Source organism: Myotis nattereri, assembly GCF_964212035.1.
Source record: "Myotis nattereri genome assembly, chromosome: 2".
In the NCBI taxonomy this organism is placed as follows: Eukaryota; Metazoa; Chordata; class Mammalia; order Chiroptera; family Vespertilionidae; genus Myotis; species Myotis nattereri.
In genome coordinates, this window is record NC_138076.1 from 140,598,278 (window position 1) to 140,621,464 (window position 23,187).

At 35.3% G+C, this 23,187-nt stretch overlaps 1 protein-coding gene across 2 annotated transcripts in view; it reads right to left on the minus strand.

Annotated features, from left to right (window-relative positions):
* The window catches only part of SYT1 (synaptotagmin 1), a 551,768-nt gene that overhangs the window by 130,427 nt on the left and 398,154 nt on the right, over positions 1-23,187 (minus strand). The window contains exons 6-9 of one of the 2 annotated variants that reach the window (XM_081083378.1): positions 22,273-22,457; positions 14,980-15,102; positions 10,996-11,163; positions 7,488-7,655 (exon numbers count right to left, since the gene is read on the minus strand). In XM_081083378.1, the coding sequence (XP_080939504.1) occupies positions 7,488-7,655; positions 10,996-11,163; positions 14,980-15,102; positions 22,273-22,457 (644 nt within the window). The remainder of the gene's footprint in view (positions 1-7,487; positions 7,656-10,995; positions 11,164-14,979; positions 15,103-22,272; positions 22,458-23,187) is intronic. The other variant, XM_081083379.1, reaches the window with a different exon arrangement.

Below are 23,187 nucleotides of genomic sequence, written 5' to 3' on the forward strand. Positions count from 1 at the left end.
TGGAGCGTTTTGCAGCTTAGAGAATGAGATTTGACTAGCAGTATTTAAAAAAAATATTTTCCCCTTATAGAATTGTCCCTGGAGCCTTCCACTTCACTCATGAATGTTCATCTCTACACTCTAGTGTTTTCCGAAGTCCACAAATTGTTGTTGCATATAAACTAATTATTTCCACATGAAAAGAAAAATACTGAGTTAGAAGTACTTTTGGAAAGGCTGTTGAAAGCAGGGGCTCATTCTGAGATGAAATCCATCACCTTTCACGTTGCCCTCTCAGCATTGGAAAGGTGTAGGGGGATGCTTTGCCCCAGGCTGGATTTGCTGGGCTCTGGGTTTCCTACTTCCCATTGCTCTCCTGTGTTTTCCAAGCCAGCAGTCTGCCAGTTGGGCTCTGGAGCCCAGGGGACACCCCAGGGGGCACCCTGACATACATCCCTGGCTCAGAATCTTGGCTAGGGTCCATTTCAGGGAGAAATAATTGCATGTTATTAGCAACTTGGGGGACACTTAATGTATAGCAAAACAGTAAGCTAAATGGTTTATTTGTTCCCTGAGTTCCCCTTTTGAAGAGATAAAGAAAAAAAGGAGATAGAGCGAGCAGGGGAATTGCAAGTGTTGAAGTTGTTTTGTTTAAAGTAGATTGACAAAGGATTTTCCCACAAGCTTCCCCAAAAGCTTAGGTGCTATTCCACTTTGCCTTCAGGCACTTAAAACCTGGGAAGGGTGGACAGGAGTGGGTGGAAGACACATATCAAGACCACCACTGGCCCTACAGTGAGAGGAAAAATACTCTGGAAACAATTAAATGGTAAAAACAGTAGATTTCCCCCTAAACTCCTGGCCTCACCCACAAAATAAGAATTCCTTTGGCATCAGACAAAGCTATGTTTCAAATACATTTTACATTATAAAATTTTGCTACTATTACTGACCATTTCCCAAGTGTAAATTGTAATCTTTCATTTTATACACTTTACAGTGCTAATTTCACAGGTATTTAATATATGTTTGGAATGAATAAATGGAAATTTATATTCCATTTAATCGTGTGTGTTTTTAATGGAAAGCAAAATGCCTCTGCCTTCATTAAATTCCTCAGCACTCACGAGTGAATAATAACATGTTTGTGATAATGAGTATCTTTGAATTTTAGGGCTTTGTATTCTGGGCAGAAATTCATGCTGAGTATTTATTAAATATTATTAAGAAGAAACAAAAATGCCATAGCTAGTCCTGCTTTTCTTTTTTGCTATGTTGCATATATTTGCAATGTGTTATAATGTTTGAAAGGGAAATCTATATGTAGATCTTAACTAGTTGCAGGTTGTCAAAACTAATTGACCAAATGCTGATTCCCACCCCAACCAAAAAAAAAAAAAAAAAAAAGAAGAAACTAAGAAAAACTAATTTGCATTAATTGTGTTTGTGTATGTCTACGTGTATCTGTATGTGTGTGGCTGAAGAGACTGAGAAAGACTGTTTAAAGAATATGGTGTGATGAAATAGTGTGGGCTGCAGACCTGTATTTGAATTTTAGCTCTGCCGTTGTTGGTATGAACTTGGACAAATTTCTTAGACTTTTCTGGGCTGCAGGTCTGTTACCCCTCATTCTGTAAATCAGGTTTAATCATCCAATTTTAAAGAATGCCATAAGAATGACTTTTGTTGGCACACAGCAGACTCTCAGTAAATGGTTGCTCTTATTTGTGTGTATAGCCGAGGCAGAGAAGCTAAGGTAAACGTTAATGAAAGTGAATTTTGGAAACAAGGAAACAGGGCTGGAAACACAGGCCTTCGGGTGGTTGAGGTTGTGAAGGGAACAGGTTTAGGTCTGACAGTGGGGGAGCAATGGAATGTTCTCAAAGGGCATTTTGAACATGCCCAGGATCTCTCCTCTCACTTAATGCTCTAAATTAGAGTCTAAATTTATATTATTTTTAGGAAATTCACAATAAAAATAACAATATCAAATTTTCATTTAGAGACTCAGTGAAGAATTTGGTTTTATCCATTTGTTCCTGAAAAGTCTTTTTAAACTAGAAAGGCAATCAAATTGCAGTCCTATAGAGGAATATTTTAAGTTATTTGCTTTTTCCTACGATGTTATTGGAAACCACATCATGAATCAGACAATACTTATTATGCATAACAATCATTATAATTGATCATTGAAATTCCGACCAAACACTCAGACTCAAGTAAACCAGAGTTATAGCCAAAGACATATAAAAAAATTAAATGCAACTTCTGTTATAGTTCAAAGGAAAATTATGTTCCAGTTCCATAAAATGGACATATAGATACTAAATACACTAAAATATGTCATGGTCTTAATATATTTTAAAATAATTCAGTACTATTATATCTACTATAGTATAAATCTGACTAGATATGATTAACTTAATTTTTGTTAAAATTCTTTGAAATTTCCTTTTGTAAGTGTTTTCATTTCCATCTGGTTACATTTCCATGATGTAATCAGAAACTTACATCAAAGCTTTAACTAAATCTTAACTTAAGATTTAGCTAAACCCCAAGCTCTCTATGCATCATGGAAACAGTATGAAAGAAGGGTTACAGAAGAGAGACTGAGTGAGCCTTTACAATAAAAAAATGAGAGAAAAACTATCATCATTTTTGTGACAGTCAACAAAAACAGTAACAATGATTTTGCTAAGCATCTATTATTATCAACATGAACTTAAAAGGAAAGTTTTGAAACATGTCACACAGGATAATAATCATCTCTCCCCAATTATTCATTCAAAAATATTTTTGCATGCCTCTTGTGTGCTTTCCCTCTGTGATCAAACTTGGTTTTGCAGTGAGAAGCAATAGACATGGGTCCCTGCTGGTATGGGAACCTTCCTGGAATGCTATGGATCAAAATCAGTGTCTTTGTTGCATTTCTCTAATGTGATAGATTGTGAATGACAAGGCAGGTTCTTATTGGCATCCATGTTTTTCCTTCCAGCAATTAACCTTTTATAAGGCTTTCCATTCAGGGCATTGATTTGTTGTATGCAGATTATTGGCAGTCATGAGTCACTGACTGACTACTAAGTGTCCTTAGAAATAGCATCAGTTCTTTCATGATCCTTGACAAAAAAAGATGCTATAAGGAATAATGAGTTTAACTCATTCCAGAGAAGTATCAAGTAACTGACCATTGGAATCTAAAAAACTTTTGCCATTTGATTGAATATGTATTCTTTGCTTTTCTGTGAAGTAAATGTTTTCCCAATTAGGCTTCAAAATGTGAATTTTTCTTACAAAATTGATTTTCTATTAAGGCACTAAAGTAGCTTCTCTTCCCTTCTGCTTGGATACTAATTAAATTATGTTGCAACTTGTTTTAATTCAGCAATCAATTTTTTTTCCATTTGCACTGGATTACAGAATCTCATTTAAAAATCAGTCTTTAATGAATTTTACACAAAGCAGAAGTGATAGACATATTCTCTCATGGAGAAAAAACAGTACTGGTCAAGTTATGAGAAACACTCGTTCAGAAAAGAAAAAAAAAGGACTCAAGTTATATTCTGGTGGTAGTATCTAATTTATTTCTTATGCTTTCTTTTTTTCCTTTTTCTTTTGAAATAAGTATTACTGGAAGGCATGTGGATATAAAAGAACAAAATACTAAAATAGGAATAAAATACTAATATAAAAATACTAAGATAGGAACAAATACTAAAAAACGAACAAAATACTAAAATAAAAATGCCAAGATAAGTAGTACTGGTGATTGAAAAAATATACTAAATGCTTTGAAGAGGTTCTTGATTCTGGGGTGCAGGACTGAGACAATTTCTAAAATGATTATAAATAAAATTTACATATAAAAATGGAGGCATTGCTATTGATTGTAACATTTGAAGTATTTAAGTGAACATAGTAAATGAAAGGATTATTCTAAAAGTCTGAAGGTTGGTTTCAGGTTTGACTTATGGGTGGAGCAATGGAAGAACTGAATATACTAATTATAAAGAATGATTTTTGAGGCCCTATAATGAGAAGGGGAAAATGAAGAAAACATAAATGTCTCTCAAAACTCAGAGGATATACATTTATGTTTAAAAAACACACAAAAGAAATATAAAGATATAGCTGTCTGTAAGGTCAAATTCTGTGTTCATCTGTTGGGAGGTGGGGAAGCGGAAGGAGAGAAAGTGGTCAATCAAGTAACCTAAAAATGGCAAGTGAACCTAAGCCAGTCAGGTGGCTCTGAGTATGTTATATAGAAAAATGTTGTTAAGTCAGAATGGAAAGCTCACCATAGATGTTTTCACCAGGGGCTAGAACCTAACAGGGGGAACAGCGTGCTTGTTTATAGCTCTTCCTGGCAGCTTCTCTCTTCAACACTCGCTGTATTTATATACGTATGTACGTAGCTATGTATTTGTTTACTTATTTAGTTATATTTTCCTTTATTTTATTTTTTTCTAACATCATTTATTCCCCCTATACCATCTTCCACCCATTTTAAACATATACTTAGTAACTTCCAGATAAGGCTCCTTCCCATTTTTTTCTAAGTTATTTGCACACTTAAATGATCATTAAAATTACAATTCTTTCACTTACATACTCACTTCATCTTATGACTTTTATGTTTTTCAACTTTCTGGCAACATTCTATCAAAAACACTGGGTTGGAACTCAGTGCATTGGGTTAGCCCATTTAAATCCAAGTCTCTACCCGAATAGACTACCATGGTTAGTGGCTCTGTTGTAGATTCCAAAACTATTTCTTGAATTCTTTTTTCTCATTTTCTTTAATATCTTTAACTCCTTATGACAATAAAATATTTTTTTGCACTGTTAGATGGAAACACACTGAAGTCATGAACAGAATTGCTCATGTAAAATGGAAAAATAAATTTTTAAAATCACGAGAACTAAAGTCCACCTAAGACTTCAATTTATTCATGCAACTAGGATTTTTGGCAGTTAATGGGAGTATGAAAAGATAGAGCACATATCAGTGAGAATCAGTAATTCTTCAGATATAAAATGTAATTGGAATCTGACTTCATTTAGTATGAGAAAGTTTATACCCAACTCTAGTCATCCAATGATACTTGGTAAACTGCACATCTATTTCATGATGTTCTCCAGATCATGATAAAAGGAAATAGTCACTCAACTGAAAACCAAAAATTACTATTCCCGAGTAGATAGTAAAGGGGAAAAACTCCAGAGTTTGAAGGTATGATTGTAGAATTATTTCCCATTAAAAACTTAGAGAGACTTTCAATAAGTACAAAGGTGGAAAGAAAAAGGATAGAGAAGTAGATATAGATATATAGTGGGAAAATGGAGGAGTGAATGGGGCAATGTAAAACAGGAGAAAGAGAACAATAAGCTTGTTTACTGAGCACTTATTACATACTGGAACTTGATACTCTAGCCCACCTCATCTGTAAAATAAAAGGTAGATAATGTTCGGCCCCTTTCTAGATTAAAAAACTGAATTTAGAGAGCTTAAGCGATTTACCCAGTGTCTCCAAGCTGGTAAATGGATTGGTCAGTATTGAAAGCCAGGAGTTGATTTTTAGATAGGACTTTATTCAGAAACCACTGTAGCTGGCAATAAGGAAGGCAAAGACTGGAATGAAGGAGAGAAAGGGGACAACACTAAATTCCACAAGATAGAAGCAGTATTGATCATTTTCACTTTTTTTTAAACATCTACTACAACTCCAAGAAGACAGCAGGCATAATAGAAACTCTCATGATGAATGTTTTTTAATAAATTGGGTGAAAAGAGTCTTAGGGAAGAAAGAGAAAGAAATACAGAAAGAGGAAGAGGGCAGCTAAAGGCGTGAGAATGTGATTCCTCTGGCGCAGTCAGCCTATCCTGGATTCTTGAGTCCAACCAAACCTGCCAGCTTAGTGTCAAGCCTCAAACCTGGCCAATATTCAAGGAATTTTTGAAAGAGAAAAATTATTTGATGGCATGCATCCCTTTCACTCAAGGAATATACCGGGCATTGTGAAACACAAGTAGATTATATTCCGATATTCAACCAATAAACCAACCAAAACCCAGCCAATTAATAACCAACTAGTTAATAAATATTTGTTGTGGTCCCACTTTGTTAACCCCTAGAACTGAGCAATTTGTACAGAATCAAACATTTCAATAAAATATAAAAATTCAATGAAATAGGTCATGTTTCTGTTTTCATAACATGTTCAATTTAAAGTTGATGTTTTACTCATAGGTAAGAGCTACTTATAAAAATCATAAAATTTAAAAACTCAGTGTTACCTTTGGGTTGCTCTTGAAAGTCCACAGTAGGGCTAAATCTATCTCATTATCCCAGAATCTAATTTTGGCTAACTTATTTGGTTATGTTATTTATATTTCCTTCCAAAAAGAAAGCAGAGCTTAACTCCAATAATTTTGACTCCTTTTGTACAACCAAATAACTTTAGAGCACTATTAAAATTCAGTTTCTGTATAGCAATCACAAGTCTGTTCTAAAACCTCATGTCACTGTATTGACCACAGAAAACCTCAGGCTGAGAGGATTCCCAGGTGAGGGGCTTGGCTGAGTTTCTCGGGAGGCTTGGGCCACTCGCTGACCTCCCTGGTAGTCTGAAAGTGACCACATCTATGGAATCCCTGGTGGTCCTAAATAATGGAGGCTGTTGGCAATCTCTTGGGTAATGATAAACTCATGTCAGAATCCAGAAAATGACTGCAAAAGGCATTGCTTTAGAGTTCAGAGAAGCTAGGAGTTGTTTGCCATTCTGGTATTGGCCTATTGAGACTTTATCACAGAAAAATTCCAGTGCCAGGCAGGCACAGCATAATCCAATAGAACTGATTATTATGCAGTTTAAATTCACTAAGAATATTGAACTTCCCTTTTTAAATCACAGAAAAACCCTGGGTTAAACTATTCAAGCTGGGAGGAAACAATGTGAAGACTACTATAAAAATGTGAGCCATTTAAAAAATGGATTTAATATCAGCCCTTGTGAATTATATTTGATGTTTCACCCATCATGCTCGGATATCTTCAGGAGAAACAATGAACTGTCTGTGATATCCAGACATAATCAAGGAAAAAGTGCCATTGTATTTCTATTTAATAGCTAGAAAACCTGTGTAGCAATACAGAATGATTGTGGCAAAATACAAAGAATAAGATGATAGTTTACTGTCGTTCTAAAGAAGTACATGTGTGATAAGCTTTTAAAAGTGTGTGTGTGTGTGTGTGTGTCTGTCTGTCTGTCTCTTTAGGGAATTGTCGATAGACTCGGTATACAAACCTTTCTCTTTTCTTTCAAATAACACCCAGAAGACCTGTGTACTTTCTGATGAGGTTATGCAGTCCCCTGACCCTGTTTTGCCAGCTGTCAGCAGCTGGACGCCCACATCATTCTGTAAAGAGCAGCTCTCAGTAGGTTATTACGTGAGTGGAACTGGTGAGTACAGTTTGTCATCTTTGAAATGCTAATGTTTTTCTTACCTCTTCCTTCTCAGCACTCTGCAGATCACGCCATTCCTCAGTTACATGACCGAAATCCACTGTGTTCATGGGGACTTTAAATTCCCCGATGATGTCATGCTTGGAGAAACGATCAAAATCGTACACAGCCATCACGAGGGTTTTGCCTCCCAATTCCGAATACGGCACCTAAATGAAAAGAGATGAGGATAAAAATCTGGTCACAAAAATGCTTAGAACACATTACTTGTTTACAATATTTAATTTTAATATTTATAAACTGACCAGGGAGATAATTGTGCTTTTGGTATTTTCTCAAATAGAATCATTTGACAAACCGCATTCAGCTTAAATTACTTGGGAGGAAGTGGGGACTTCTCTTAGTAATTTATCACTTCATCCCAAACTTCTGGAAGCTGTTAGTATTATTAGTAATGAATCCTACTATTAGTCATGCTATAAACACTTCAAGATGAATACAATAATAAACCAAGCCAATTTGACTATATAAAGTTTTCCTTGCAGACTATTTCATTATTGTTGTTAAGTTATATTGTGAGAGTGTAACTTTTTCAAGGTAGATAACTTTCAAGCCACTTGATGCCGTATTATAATGAATTAATGACTTGCTAAAAGCTATTCTAGAAGTCTAAAAGGATTTAAATGAAATTCACAAGGTGCCTCACCTACTCTCTAAAACAATTTACTGATTGACAAGAGCTGACTAGAAAATTGATGTTTTGAATATCAGGGATGCATTATAATAGAGATCTTAAAGTTCATTCTTAGGTATGACACTCTTTAGAATGATTGGTGGCAAAAGCCAAGAACTGATGAATTCTCCAGCTGTTCAAATATATCTGGGACAGCTGCTATGGGTTGGGAGGTTTATTAGTAACATTTTTAATATTCAGGGAAAGCAGTGCAATCCAAGTGAGCTACACTTCAGTAACTGAATAGAAATGCCTAATTAAGAAATTGTTTAGACTTGTATTGAAGGTTTGATCAATTTTCATACACTTCCTATTATTTTATCAGTATAAATGGTTGTCTTATGCTTCAGCAAACATTTCTCAATTAACTCTGTATATTAAGAAGGAAAGGAGAAGGAAGAATATTGGACCATATATGTATAAGAAATTTTAGTTTACCAAATTTTTTTTCTGCCATTGTTAACTATTTGGAATTTGATTAAAATACTAAAGAACTAGGCACAACGCTTATTCCATTCTTAGTAGAAAAAAAAAAACCCTTTCAAAGAGTTGAATTTCAAAGAAGAAATAAGAAATTTTAAAGTAGGGATAAACTCTTGAAAATTTTATCTTATCCGCTAAATCTCTTTAGGGGTGTGTGTGTGTGTGTGTGTGTGTGTGTGTGTGTGTGTGTGTGTGATTGTACTGAGGTAGCATCAATCAAAAACCTGGGCTTAGATAGGGCTGGGTCTGGGTGTCCCCACTTCCCAGCTGAAGGCACTAGGCAAAGTGAATAAACCTCAGCTTTTTCATCTGCCAGAATAATAGTGACTTAGCAGTGCCTACACCACGGTGCTGTGTGAGGCTGAGTGAATATATTGAAGGTATTTAGCACAGTGTTGGCACGCAGCAGGCACCTAATATTTTTTTGTTTGAATGATTAGTAGTCCTTCAAGTAGGAGTTTGGGGCATGTAGGGTTCATGTTAATTGGATTTGAACTCACTTTCAAAGCCAATCCTCTTTAAACTCTATTGTGCTCCTATTTCTATATCATATTGTCTATGGCATTTCAAGATGCATAATATATAACATCTCATGAATAAATTAGCCAGTTCTCTAGAAACAGTGGTATATTCCTTAAATGTATTGAAATATATTGTAGCTTGGTAGGATTTATGACTTGATCAACCTTCTTACAATAAAATGGAACCTGATAAAATTTTATAGGCAATTTTAAATTTCCAATAATTAAACTTCTTGAAGTCAGAGAAATTACTAACAATTACCAATACGTTAAAAAAATAAATAACATAGGTAACTCAAAACAAAAGGCCACATAATATTACTTCAAACAATGTAAGAATCTGTTTAGTAAATTGTGGTTAGAAATGACTAACATAAATTAAGATTCATACATAGTCAAAATGATTTTGATTATCACTTGCAATTGGTTTAGTTCTGTTTTCATGTTATGTTCTGTAGTATATTGACCATAGTGATTAACTCTTCAGAAGCCTAGTATTTCCAAAATGTTTTTACTGTTACTGTAAATTAACTATCCTAGGCATAGAAAACTGTAGATTTTTAATAGGTTTACTTTCATTAGGAACTTTTGTCTATAAAATCTCAAAAGTTTCAGAGTGAATAGAGATACTGCTCTTTTAGAAAATTGGGAACAAAGTTCTAGAAAAATGACTCGTGGCCTCAGAACAGCCATTTCTTTCAGACCAGGAAGTTCACTAACATGAGGCACATGCTTTCTGTACAGCTGGTTGAGGGACAGGTGGTTTTGCATCAGCCTACTGGGAAGTTATATACATTCCTTTGTTTTCAGAAATGTATTGTTTTAAGTAATGCATCTAAATAGTTTTCTCATATTCAATATATTCATAAAAGAACTATTTGTACATGTGACTTCTAGACAAGACCACAGCACGTGTCTGTGCAGAGATGCCTGAGGCCTGCATGTTCCTGTCGAGTTGTTCTACGGCCAGAATCTCTCATTGTTATTATTTGTCTGAACTAAACGAAGGGCACTAAGGAACAGGCTAGAGCAGTGGTCGGCAAACTGCAGCTCGCGAGCCACATGCGGCTCTTTGGCCCCTTGAGTGTGGCTCTTCCACAAAATACTGATTTCTGCGCATGGGCCACGAAGTTTCAATCGCACTGTATGTGCGCGCCCGCACGTGGTATTTTGTGGAAGAGCCACACTCTAGGGGCCAAAGAGCCGCATGTGGCTCGCGAGCCGCAGTTTGCCGACCACGGGCCTAGAGTAAAAGAAGAATGCTGTAAGTGCATACAAATAATATGTTCACCTTTTTGTTGAACGGTGAAGAAGAATGATTTGAGAGGGCTCAATTTACCCCTGTGCACACAGAAGTTGGCAATGAGAGAAATGTCTATTTGCATCATTTGAACAATGGACATAGCTCACTTTATTCTGTGATTGCAACAGGGTTTACCTATATCCAGGAACTTTGAAACTTAAAAACAATAATTCCATTATTTTTTTTTGACTTTATTTTATAGAGAGGAAAATGTCAAGCCTATTGGCACACACTTGAAGGTGACCTCACTTTTTATATGTGGACATGACCTCTCAGTCATATTCCAGCCTGCATTTTATTCTGAATGGCCGAGCTGAATCCTACTTTGGCTATATCTAAATGCAATGCAAAATCCTCACTGGATGGAAAATAAGAATTTTAAATATTCTGAATAGAATCCCTTTAAATCTCCAAACAAGCGGTCATGTGCATGTCTGTGTAGGTGTCAGGATGAGCTCAGTTGCTTATCTAAAACAACAGAGGGAAAATTAGTAAGCATAAAACAATACCTTGAAAGTAAATTGCTCATTGAAGACAGGATTGAGGGTCTTTCGGTGGACTTTTGTCTCAAATTTCTTCTTTTTGTCGGGCAGCAGAAACACTTTCACATATGGGTCAGATGTGCCGCCCATGTCCAAAGCGGGCAGCTCGGCAGCCTGGATGATCCCGACCAGCAGCTGAAATAAACAACAGATACAGCAAACACAGACATTGGTGGGCATTTTGGAAAAGATTTATTTGTTCACAGTGCTGGATATTGTGATTCCTCCCTCTTCCTCTTTGCTTTTAATAAACATTTTTCTCTTATGAATCTGAGCACAGAAGGCAAATGAAGTGAGCTGTACAGACTTCAGAAACCCAATTATGGCAGATGCAGGCTCTAGAAAGCCTGGTTTTAAGCATAAAAGAGGCTTTCAAAAGGTTGCTGATTACAGTTAACTATGGAATTCATAATTGCAAAAGAGTTGCAATCAAATAACTTCCCAGTTGCTAAAAGCCCTTGTGCGTTATTTTTCTTTTAGGGCATGATTTGTAAGTGGAAATAAATTGTTAAACAATCACAAGTGTATAATTATAATGTAGGAAATTTTTATTCTGAACCAGAGCCTCAGATCAACTATCTAGAAATTCCTTAGAAATTAGGTACCTTTTTGAGATAAAAATAAGATCTTCAAGTTTTTATCGTATTTGACCTATACTTGTGTGCTGACTACTTTTGTTTTAACTGATAGGAAAATGATTGCCATATATTAAATTCTGTGTTTACATATAAGACATTGGGTCAAAGAAATATAATTTCAACTTCATGTAAAGGAAGGGAATATTACAGTTATGGTTTTTAATGGTAAGTGTGACTAATTTTCTGTGTTTCTTTACAGTACAGCAGAAATATCTGCATTTTTTTCAAGTCTGTTTTCTTAGTGATACATTCTTATGTCTTGCTATGAATGAGGACACAGGCTGACATTTTAAATATTTTTGCAAATAAAAGCTGTGAGTGGACTATTCTAGATGCTCTGACACCACACATTTTGTATCGACAGATTGCTCTAGATCCATATGGGAAACAAAAGTAGACTCTCTTATTGTTCATAATATATAGTTCCCCCCCCTCAGAGTATACACAGTTTAATGACTGATCACCCAATTTTGAAAATGAAATGTACTTTAATAAACACTGATTTTATAATTATTAAAAGTGTGTGTATACATAGTGAAAAAGCCAACACAGTGAAAAAGCAATTCATCCCCTTCTAAAAAAAGTCACAGTTATGTTCTGCAAAACTGACCCACTATGTTTGTAAGTGCATTTGGGTTAGTTGACTCATTTTTTAACCTGGATTAATGCCCTGAATTATTTTTGTTTTGTTTTAATGCTTCAATATCTTTGTGATATCATTATATAACAAATAGCAATAAGAGTACTGGATTGTAGATATACAAAACACAGACAGATGATCAAAGAATAGCTAAAGTAGACATCAGATAATAAAGATATATTTAGTAAATCAAGCAATTTGTCTTGGTTTGCCAAATTGCTATCTAGTGTCTGCCTTTAGATTGCATGTGAATAAGCAAGATTGCATGTGAATAAGCAAGATTCTATGTTTTTCTCATTTTGCAAAAAAAAATTCTTTTGGGTAGGGAAAACTCTAGAAATATACCTACACTCCTTAAAACCAAATCATCTATATTTTAAATATTTTTTGGATATTTTGTTGGTTAGGGGTGGAATTTCTTCTTCCAACTCCCCCCTGACTTCTCTCTGAGATAAGTATCACATTTCCCTTCATCATGAAAGCGTCTCAATTAGAATACCTTAGAGCTCTCTTTTAGTTTTGGTAACAAATGTATATATTTGATTACAGCCTTATCTGGGCAGTTTCTCAGACTTTATTTTCATGACTCATGGAAATCATTTTATAAATCAGATTAGTTGAGAACATTTGGAAAATGAGTGCATAATAATAAAAGTTTCATCAGGTAGAATCTTCTAGATCCTCAGAATAAAATGCCTTTTTAAAGTTGATGTTTACTAGAATGGGAACAGTAAACACACTCATATATTTGAGTGAAAAAAATCTGTGCTATTATTTTCTTAAGAATTGTATTTTATAAAATGACATTTATAAAAGCCAACTTAGAAATTTTAAAATTATGACTGACCAGGATGAGATACCACCAAATTTCTACTGAGAAAACTTATAGAATAAATTAATAGAAAAACACTGGATTCATATAAAGAGGCAGGTTAATTCCCAGGAAACATTATATATGTGAAGATAATATGTTGACCTTGACCTTCCATAAAATATATAAAAAGAAATTTTGCTTTCAAACAAGTCCTAATGATCAATTTTGGCATGTGTGATAGAAATGACCTCAAATACCCTACTTAACTATAAAAGGTATATCTATAGATTTATATAAATCCTTACCTATAAACCTCTATCTTTAACCAATATGCTATTTTCTAAAATGTATTATGAAATAACTAGGCAGGACTGTAATGAAGCTGATGAAATAAAATTATTATTTTTTAATATTTTTATTGATTTCAGAGAGGAAGGGAGAGGGAGAGAGAGAAACATCAATGATGAGAGAGAATCACTGATTTGCTGCCTCCTGTATGCCTCCTATTGGGAATCAAGTTCACAACCCGGGGCATGTGCCCTGACCAGGAATTGAACCTGGGACCCTTAAGTCCATAGGGTGACACTATCCCCTGAGCCAAACCAGCTAGGGCTAAAATTATTTTTAATATGATAGAACATATCAACACATTCTTCATGAGAAATGTGGAAATTTCCGAAAGTGAAATTTCAGACATTATTTGGACTATCAATTTTTAAATAAAGCCCCGAATTTCTGCAATGGGTTAGAGCTCTCACACTGCATTGCGGACTCGGGACATTTGTTGTCAAAGCTGAACCTTCGAGTTTGATTTATCTGTGGTTCATTCCTCATCAAACTGGAAATAATGAACACATGTTGTATTAGTAGTAATTGCATGTATTTTACATTTACCATTTCCTCCTCACCCAAAATGATGAGTGAAGCAAAACAAATTGGAGAGTTTTAAATCTCCCATCTTGAAGAATAAGGCCGACTCCTAAGTATTCTTAAGAGACAGATCTCTAACTTGGCCAGCTCCACTAATTCTTGTCTAGCTTTTTACTTTCTTTAACAATTCAGATGCAAAAGGAGTATATTCATCAATGTCATAGAATCTGGAAGGCCTTTTTATGTAGAGAGCTTTCTAACAGCTATCTTGGTGCTACTTCTATAACGCAGTCAATAAAAGACAGGTAATATTATTGTTAATGTAGGTGGCACCTCATGGTTTTTGAGAAATTGAAGCAGATGTGCCTGTTTTGTTATCTCCGTTAGTGTTTTGTCACTTTTTGGGCAGTAGTCATAGGCACTAGAAATCAGGTTCCCAGTCTTTTTACTGCTCTAGACCTTCTATCTTATTAGCATCAAGAGTTTGACCTAATATCATGATGTTATTACACAAGGCATGCCTTTGAAATTCATGAATTTCAATTTTCCATCTTTGATTCCTGCCATACTGATACATTATGTTTCAAAACTTTGGCTTGAATGGTGGCATAACACAAAGGCCCCTCACCCTGTTTGGATCTAAATCCATGAAGGGCAAGAAAGATTGTTCTAGCTAAGGCTGTGAGGGGTGAGACTGTGGTTGGAGCTCTCAGAATAAGTCTGACTGCTTCAAGTTAATTTGTATTCTGCCTGCCTATTGTAAGTGCCATACATTAGATGCAATCAGTTGAATACTGTGAATTCTAATTACCAAATGTTAAATTAGCAAGTAGGGGACTGACTGGACTCAGATCTTATTTCATCAATGGCTTTGATAATTGCATTTTCCCCTTGCAGCCAACAAAATGTTTTAAAAAGTAACTTGCTTCCATTTCTACTTGGTAATTTCAGACAATGTAATGGAATTAGAAAACATTCCCCCCTCAGACCTGGTTATTCTGGAAATCGTAATCCAATGAGTATTGAAGTTTTCCCAATTTCTCATCTTCTTTGGGTTCTTCTTTTTCTTCCCCATCAGTCAATCCGGTTTCAGCATCATCATCCTTAAGGGCCTATGAGTAGGGAAATGGATTGTATGTGAATTCAAGTGAATTTTCATCAAAATCCAAATTAAACTGGGCTTGTGGTTATACTTCCAAGCTGTCAAAAGCAAGCACCAAGATGCTAGAAATCTCAATTTGTCTGACACACATTCACATTTGATGCTTACATATTTTTTTAAATTCCATTTGTGCATGGAATTCCCCCTCCCCCCATTAGCAAGCAACATGGAAGCAATGGAAGAAGCCCCTAAGAATATTGCAAGCAAAAAATGTAAAGTTGTTGCAAATGTCAACTTGGTATTATATTTGGCTCTGCTAAAACTGCTTATTTCAGAATTATAACAAACATGCTATTAACCAGGCCAGGTTTCACATTCATGTAGGTTAAAGCAATTGATGCTAACCATCATGTAGAACCATTGTTACATGCAGTGGAGTAATTTATATGAAATGTGTGGCCTTTTGTTGCCTTGTTTCCTATGAAAAAAACAGTTGAGTAAGTGATTCTCAGAAAAATTTAATTTGTTATGTTTCATATATACATGTGCAATGGTTATGGAAAAAGAGGAAAAACATGCCACCAGCAAATGCATGTTTAGAGAAAGATCTACCCCATTTCCACTCTAAGTTTACCATTTTGTTTTCATAACAGCTCCATAGAAAGCTAGGCTGAATTAAATTGATTTATGGGTCCATTTGATATCAAAAAATAAAAAGTTATGTTTGCAATTTTGTTATACTGAAATCTGTATAAAGGGTTATTTTGCATTAATGAACAAAAATTTTGGGACTGAACTCTCAAAGCTCAGTTTGTATCAGTTGAATAATTTTTATAACCTAAAACTTAAGTGTAATATAAATTGAAACACTAGAAAGCTCATTATTTCATAAAATACATTAAAATGCTCCTCTTTTAAAAAATAAAAATATATAATATTTCCCCAATAAAGTAAACATATTTTTCTAAATAATTAAAGGTTATAAATATTACTAGTAAAAGCTCTGTTACTGGGAATATTCATTCTACTGCTTTAAAGAATTAAAAAAAAAGAATCAGAAGTCAATGAGGAATTATTATTCAAAATTAAAACTGATATTGTTACATACCCCTAACCATTAGTGAGGTTGACAAAAATTTTAAGCCTTTATTTGGACCATTTCATCTTTTCTTCTAGAGACTGCCAATATATAGCCATTAGTAATCTTTCTGTTGTTGGTTGCTTTTTATTGATTTGTAGGGACTCTTTGTATTTTAGTAGTTCTACCTTTCTGTTATATATAGAAAATATTTTCTCTTAGTTTTTGGTTATGGAATTTTTCTTGCCGTGTGTGTGTGTGTGTGTGTGTGTGTGTTACTGTAGACCTTCACAGGAATCAAGTTAAGACATATGAGTGGTAGACTGTTTTATATCTCTGACAAAGTAAGGGCATCTTGATTCTTGTCAGCAATCAAGTAAACCTGAGCATTCTTGTAGAACTTGAATCTAAGAAGCATAACTGGGCTTCAGAAAGGCATTGGAAGCATTAAACTACAGCTCAACCACTCAGTGGCTCCCACCACTCCCAGCTCCCAAATGCATGTTCTTTCTTTCTGCTGAGAGAAGCCTTTCCTGTTGGCTTATCTATTCCCGCAGAGACCCGCAGTGGTGCTTCCAAATGGCACCCTCAGTCTCTCATTGACAAGATTTTCCAATTTGGCTTTTCCCAGTGAACTCCAATTTGATTCCAAAAAAACCGAGACTTGCTGGCATCATATTAATACACTTGTTTGTGTGGGAAGATCAGATAAACAGAGTTGAGCTGTAGTCAGAGATGCTTTTCTTCTGTGCTTCCTGAAAAATTTCAGGAGCTTACAATGAGTAGGAAAAATGGAAAATTACCATTAGTAGATTAGTGTAGAAGGTTAAAAAAATTTGGTTAGCCATACACTATTTAATTGGGAAATTTTAATTTATACATCAATGTTTTCTTGAATAATAAAATGTTGATTTACTGATAGCCAAAGGCAGGAAACAACATAATTATTTAAAAATTTATGCTAATCTTTTAATTTTTGTGTGGGGTGTCACTAAAGTGAAATAAAAAAAAAAAAGATTACTGAAACCTTAGCTGTGTGTAAGTCTTAAATGTGCTTAGAAAATTGTAGCTTAGGTAATTTGCCTCCCTGTAAGATTTTATTTTTTTAAAATATAATAGCAAACTAATGCATACTTCTGTCTGAAATATCTGCACATTACTATAATAAAAGATTTTATGGATTAAAATACTTTTTCAAAAGCCTCCTTCAGAACTGATGATTTGCATATCATGTTTCAGCCCAGTGCGATTTGAAATAGCTGAGATATTAAATCTCCTTCTCCCTAAGTGGTTTTTGCCCTAATAAAAGGTGCAGGACCATCTCTGCAATTATTCTGCATGAAACAGGTCTAAATTTTTTATAATTTCTCAGTGCCACTGTTCATCACTGCAGTGATTAAGTCTATTCTTGTCCCAAAGGCTGAGTTTAACCAAGACATTTTCTGTACTATCACATTAAATTCAGGCCTATTAAATCAGTGGCCATTATAATATCTCACGAGCAATACCAGCCCCCCCTCCCTCCCCCAATGGAACAAAATGCAGAAGAAACAGCTTGTAAACCCAGCAGTTCTGAGAGTTTGATAAATTGCTGTAGAAAAAGCTGTGCTGGGAACATCGACCTTGTTTTAAATTTCAAAGATTTAGTGCACATGCTTCTGGCTTGCTTCAACATTCAAAAGGCATTCCATCAGAAGGAGCACGTGTTCATTCTAAGTTAAATTGTTCAGATTTGGCATTGATAGGGCACAGTAAAAAGAGATCAACAAAGGAATGAATTTTCTTTCTGTGCCCATCAGTTAAAAACTTGAGCTTTCTAATAATACTCTACTTAATCAGTTAATAATATTTAATATGAGAACCCTTCATCTTTAAAAAAAATCAATTTAGTTCAGCCTTGATGTGTGTCAGAATGGTCCACCCTCAGCTGTGGAGTCCCAGCTGCCAGGCCACTAGATGTATCCGAGCGTTGACTTAGGTGTGTCTAAGTAGCCGAGGAAACCTACCGCAAGGGACAGTCCAGAACAGTCATGAGACACAACACAGATAAGGAGGACATAGAAGGAAGAAATAAAAATTAAAGTATCTATGCACATTAGTGAAAGCAATGGAGAAAGGACCTTTCCAGACCTATGACTTTCTAAGTTGATATTTTTCCTCTGTATTTTAGTGTTCTGAAGGTTTAAGACATTAACAAAATCTTAAATATATATCTTTTTCTGTGTAAATACTATTTATAGTTTTTTGTTGTCATTGAAAAATATTAAATATCTTCCTTGGTTATAAAATTTTACCTTAGAGACATGCAGCCATGAACAATGAAATTTAAATTTCTGTGACATTTTATATGGATTGAAATAGTAAAAACATTGATTTTCCTAAATCTAGGTATCTTAAGAAATTGTATCTAAAATCCCTCTCACATCTGTTTTTAAATAAGCACATCGTCTTTCCCATGTTCATATCAACGTTCTGTTTAAAAATATTCTAAATAATATTTAAAAATAATTTTACTTTGTGTTAAGGCTGTTTTGAATTTGTCTGATCAAATGTGATATAGCATCTTAATATCTTTGAGTCACATTTTGCTTCTTCATCCTTCCCCTTCATAAAATGATAGAACCCATTATTGGCTATTTTGTCTGCCTTAAAAAAGTATCATAAGGTACTGTTATATAACTGTTTACACATGGAGCCTACTTTCACTTATCCAAACATTTAATTTAATTGTTTGTAAATCATTTAACATTTAATTGTTTATAAATCAAAATAAAACCTATAAAATCCTATGTAGACAAACTGATTTACTTAAAATAATTAATTACCTTTTTGAGGGTTGAAATCCTAAATGCTATGTTATGACAGAAAATTGCTATAAACTATCACTGATTTCTTAATATTTTCTTATTTGACTCATTTATCTTTCCCTCTCATTTAAAGGAATAGGTGGCCAGTGAAAAATTAGCTATAGTTAATTCTCTGTATTCATTACTTTTGAGATCTTGTTCATTTATCCAGGTTTTTAACAGAGGTGATAAACACTGGTACTATTTTATAAACTACTAGAGGCCTGATTCATGAATTCGTGCATGACTAGGGTCCCTTGGCCTAGCCTGCGGGATTAGGTCAAAACTGGCTCTCCGACATCCCCCGAGGGTTCCCAGATTGGGAAAGGGTGCAGGCCCGGCTGAGGGACCCCACCGGTGCACGATCGGGGCTGGGGAGGGATGCGGGAGGTTGGCCAGCTGGGTAGGGACCATGGGAGGGCTCCAGGGTGTGTCCAGCCCACCTTGCTCAGTCCTAATCAGCCAGACCCCAGCAGCAAGTTAACCTACCAGTCAGAGCATCTGTTCCCTGTTGGTCAGTGCGCATAATAGCAAGCAGATGAGTAGCCTTAGCATATCATTAGCATATTATGCTTTGATTGGTTGAATGGATGACCAGACGACTGGACACTTAGCATAGTAAGCTTTAATTATATAGGATAGTCTTTTACATCATACAGAAAAAATTTCACAATGAAAAATACAAATTTCTTTTCTTAGGAAAAAACATTATTTAATATAATGTTAATATGATAGTTACTCAATGTTAATATAATCTATCTATATAATAAAAACGTAATATATTAGACCGGACAGCTGAAAGATCTTCTGGATGTCCTTCTGGATGACCTTCTGGACGAAGCCAGGGCTGTGAGGGCCGGCCAAGGCTGTGAGGGGCCGTGAGGGCCGGCTGAGGCTGTGAGGGGCTGCGAGGGCCAGCCAGGGCTGCAAAGGCTGGCCGAGGCAGCTGGGGCTGTGAGAGACGAGCCCCTTGCACGAATTTCATGCATCAGGTCTCTAGTAAACATATAAAAGCCTAAACAACCATTACGACAGATTGAACAACTTGTCAACCGGCCAGTAGCTATGATACACACTGACCACCAGGGGGCAGAAGCTCAACACAGGAGCTTCCCCCGTGGTGGTCAGTGCACTCCCACAGCCAACCTCCCGTGGCTAGCCAACCTCCTACAATCCCTCCCCCTGGACTGGAGGAGACGGCCCTGATTGGCCCTAATTGATCGCTGGCTAGGCCAAGGGACCCCACCTGTGCATGAATTCGGGCACTGAGCCTCAAGAATAATTATATTATCAAATAATATACTATTATTCGATACTTTAAACTTTTAATTTCAGGATACTCGGATTTTAATTTTATTGTAGTTACGAAAATGATAGTATTATATTTTCAACCTATTGTTTGACATATATAGTTGAAATTCAAGTAAAAATGATTCATTTCATGTCCATATTGAAGATTGCTTCTACACTTATTCCAATGCGTTGTTTAAGTAAATCTGTATCAAGTCCTGCTTGCTATGGACATATTGAAATAAAGTAAGGGATGATTTAAAATCTCAGTTTCTATGTAACAGATTAACCAGAAAGAAAAGTCCTTATTAGACACGTATGACTTAACTTTTGTGCATTGGATTCTATGGTTGTGATTAGAAACTTTCAGAAAAATGTAATCCTTCTTACTCTGAGCTCAGAACAGAGCTCGCTGAGCGTGAGCACTAGCCTTACATCCACTCTATAGCACTGAGACCTAACAAAAGTTCAGGGAGTGAAAAATGAGCTCTGTGAAATTATTTTCAATAGACATGACTGTGTCTTTGAGAAAAAGTGTTTAAAACTCCAACTGCGGTGGAGGGTTATTGTCCTGAGTGAGTGATTAACTAGGAAACTATGCAAATGTACTAACATGCCTTTGTTGATTCAATTGTTCCTAAGATTCACATATTTAAGAGTTTACTTAATAATAATTAATACAGTGTGGCCTTGACTTACGAGTGTCCCAACTAACGAGTTTTTTGAGATACAAGCCGTCTCTCGGCTGATTTTTTGCTTTGAGTTGCGAGCTAAAATTCAGGTTATGAGCCAGCTTCAGATACCCCACTGCTAGTTGGTGCAGCGAACGTCACAGTGAATGCCACAGCATCAGCCCAGCATCATGTGTCTCACTCGTTCACTGTTGATTTGACATACGAGTAATTTGAGTTATGAGCTCCATCATGGAATGAATTAAACTCGTAAGTCAAGGCCCCACTGTACTATAAGACGAGTTTATAAAACTGCATATATATGTTGCTATTTTGAAATAAATAGAACTTTTGAATTATTTGAAGGGAAACATTGAAAACTAAAAATTTTATTTCTTTGAAAAATCTTTCTATACTTTAATATGAATGAAATGTTATTTAGAAATATCCATAGTGAATATGATTAAAAAAAAACAGAAGAGGCACTTAATCATTATAATTATTAATAATAAAGTATTCTGAATCAAATCATTCAGTTAATTTAGTAAAAATACACAATATAAAGGACATCCAAGCAGCTTCCTTAGAAAATAAACCAGCCAGATTGATTTTATAATCTTTGTTATGGTTTTAATTGTTCCAATGTGAGGAAATACGAATTTTGCCTGTAAAGTCTACCCTGTTCTTTAGGGCCAGCTCATACTTTTCTTCCTTTCCTGTGTCATCCATTATTCCCAGCACTAATTATTGAGCTGGATGGATACATACCATGGATAGCTTTCATCAAGTGATAAACACGTTTAAGAATCAGTTATCTAATAGCGATCAAGAACAGTGATAATGCGGGCAACCTGCTTGGGTCCTCTCCCTGCAGCAAGAAGCTTTTCTGTAATAAAACTTTATCTCAAAAAAAAGTGATAATGCTAGAAAGGTGACCTGCCCAAGAGGGGTAACACTCAGATATTCTTTAATATGTTTCTCAAACTCTAACACAATTAAGACTGGCTAAGCGGTTGTAATCAGAATATCCAGGCATCATTCCAATATGCTGACCCATCAAGAGGGTCATGGAAGCCCTTTTCTGGTTTATATGCTTAGGAGACTCGAAAAACCCTACCAAATATTTCCATTGCACTTTGGGATATTGAATAATGGCTGAAAGGATTGCAAAGCATCTCTAAAACAATGTTATTTGTCCAGAAGTTGTTCATTTCTATACTTATCTCACAGAAAAGAGTAAACCATTTATTAATTTCCAATAAAATCTAAGGAGAACTATGGAATGAATACATTACCTGATCTTTCATGGTCTTCCCTAAGTCCTTCACATCTTTCATGTTGATGGCATTCTTTCCTCCCTTTTCCTTTCCCTTCTTCTTGTTTTTCTTTTTGAACAAACATTTCTTGCAGATACAAAAGCAGCAGGTCAGGACTAAAAGGACCACGACTATGGCTATGGCAATTAAGGCCCATGGTGGCACTGAAAGAAAAACATGTACAGAGAACATTAGTAGTAAAACACACACGCAAAACTTTAAACTTATGGGCTATAAAGATATTTACTCATTCATTTCCATTCATTGAGCACCTGTTATGCTCTAGTCTAGGCGCTCTGTTCTGCATTACTTTATCTAGTTGTTTCCTATGCCTATAGTGTATCTATATCTATATATCTCTATCTCTATCTCTATCTCTATCTCTATATCATATATCTATATCTATATCTATATCTATATCTATAATCTATATCTATCTATATTTGATTTTTCTCTTCCAGATATGACAAATATTTCCTCCCTATTGCTTTTCCTGCTCCTCCCAGCTATATTTTCATTAATCCTTTCCTTCCTTCATTCAGAGCATTGCTTTGGAGTTTGACCTCTGATTTTAAATCCTGGCTTCACCATTTACTAGCTGTGTAACCTTGAACAAGTTGTCTAACTTCTTCTTGCCTCAGTTTCTTCATCTCTAAGGTGGAGGTAAATTGGTAGACAGCTCATAGTCTTTCTGAAGTTTAAAATAAGATGCAGTACCTGGCACATGGTAAAAGTTTGATAAATATTAGTTGTTATTACTTATCTAGTAAGTACTAGGCGTTCTATGATGTCTGGGCAAGATGGGAGTGGAAGCCATTAATCAAACATAAAGACACATGTAACATCACAATGGCAGAGAAGGTTAGAGGGAAAGTACTTGGTGCTCTGAAAGTC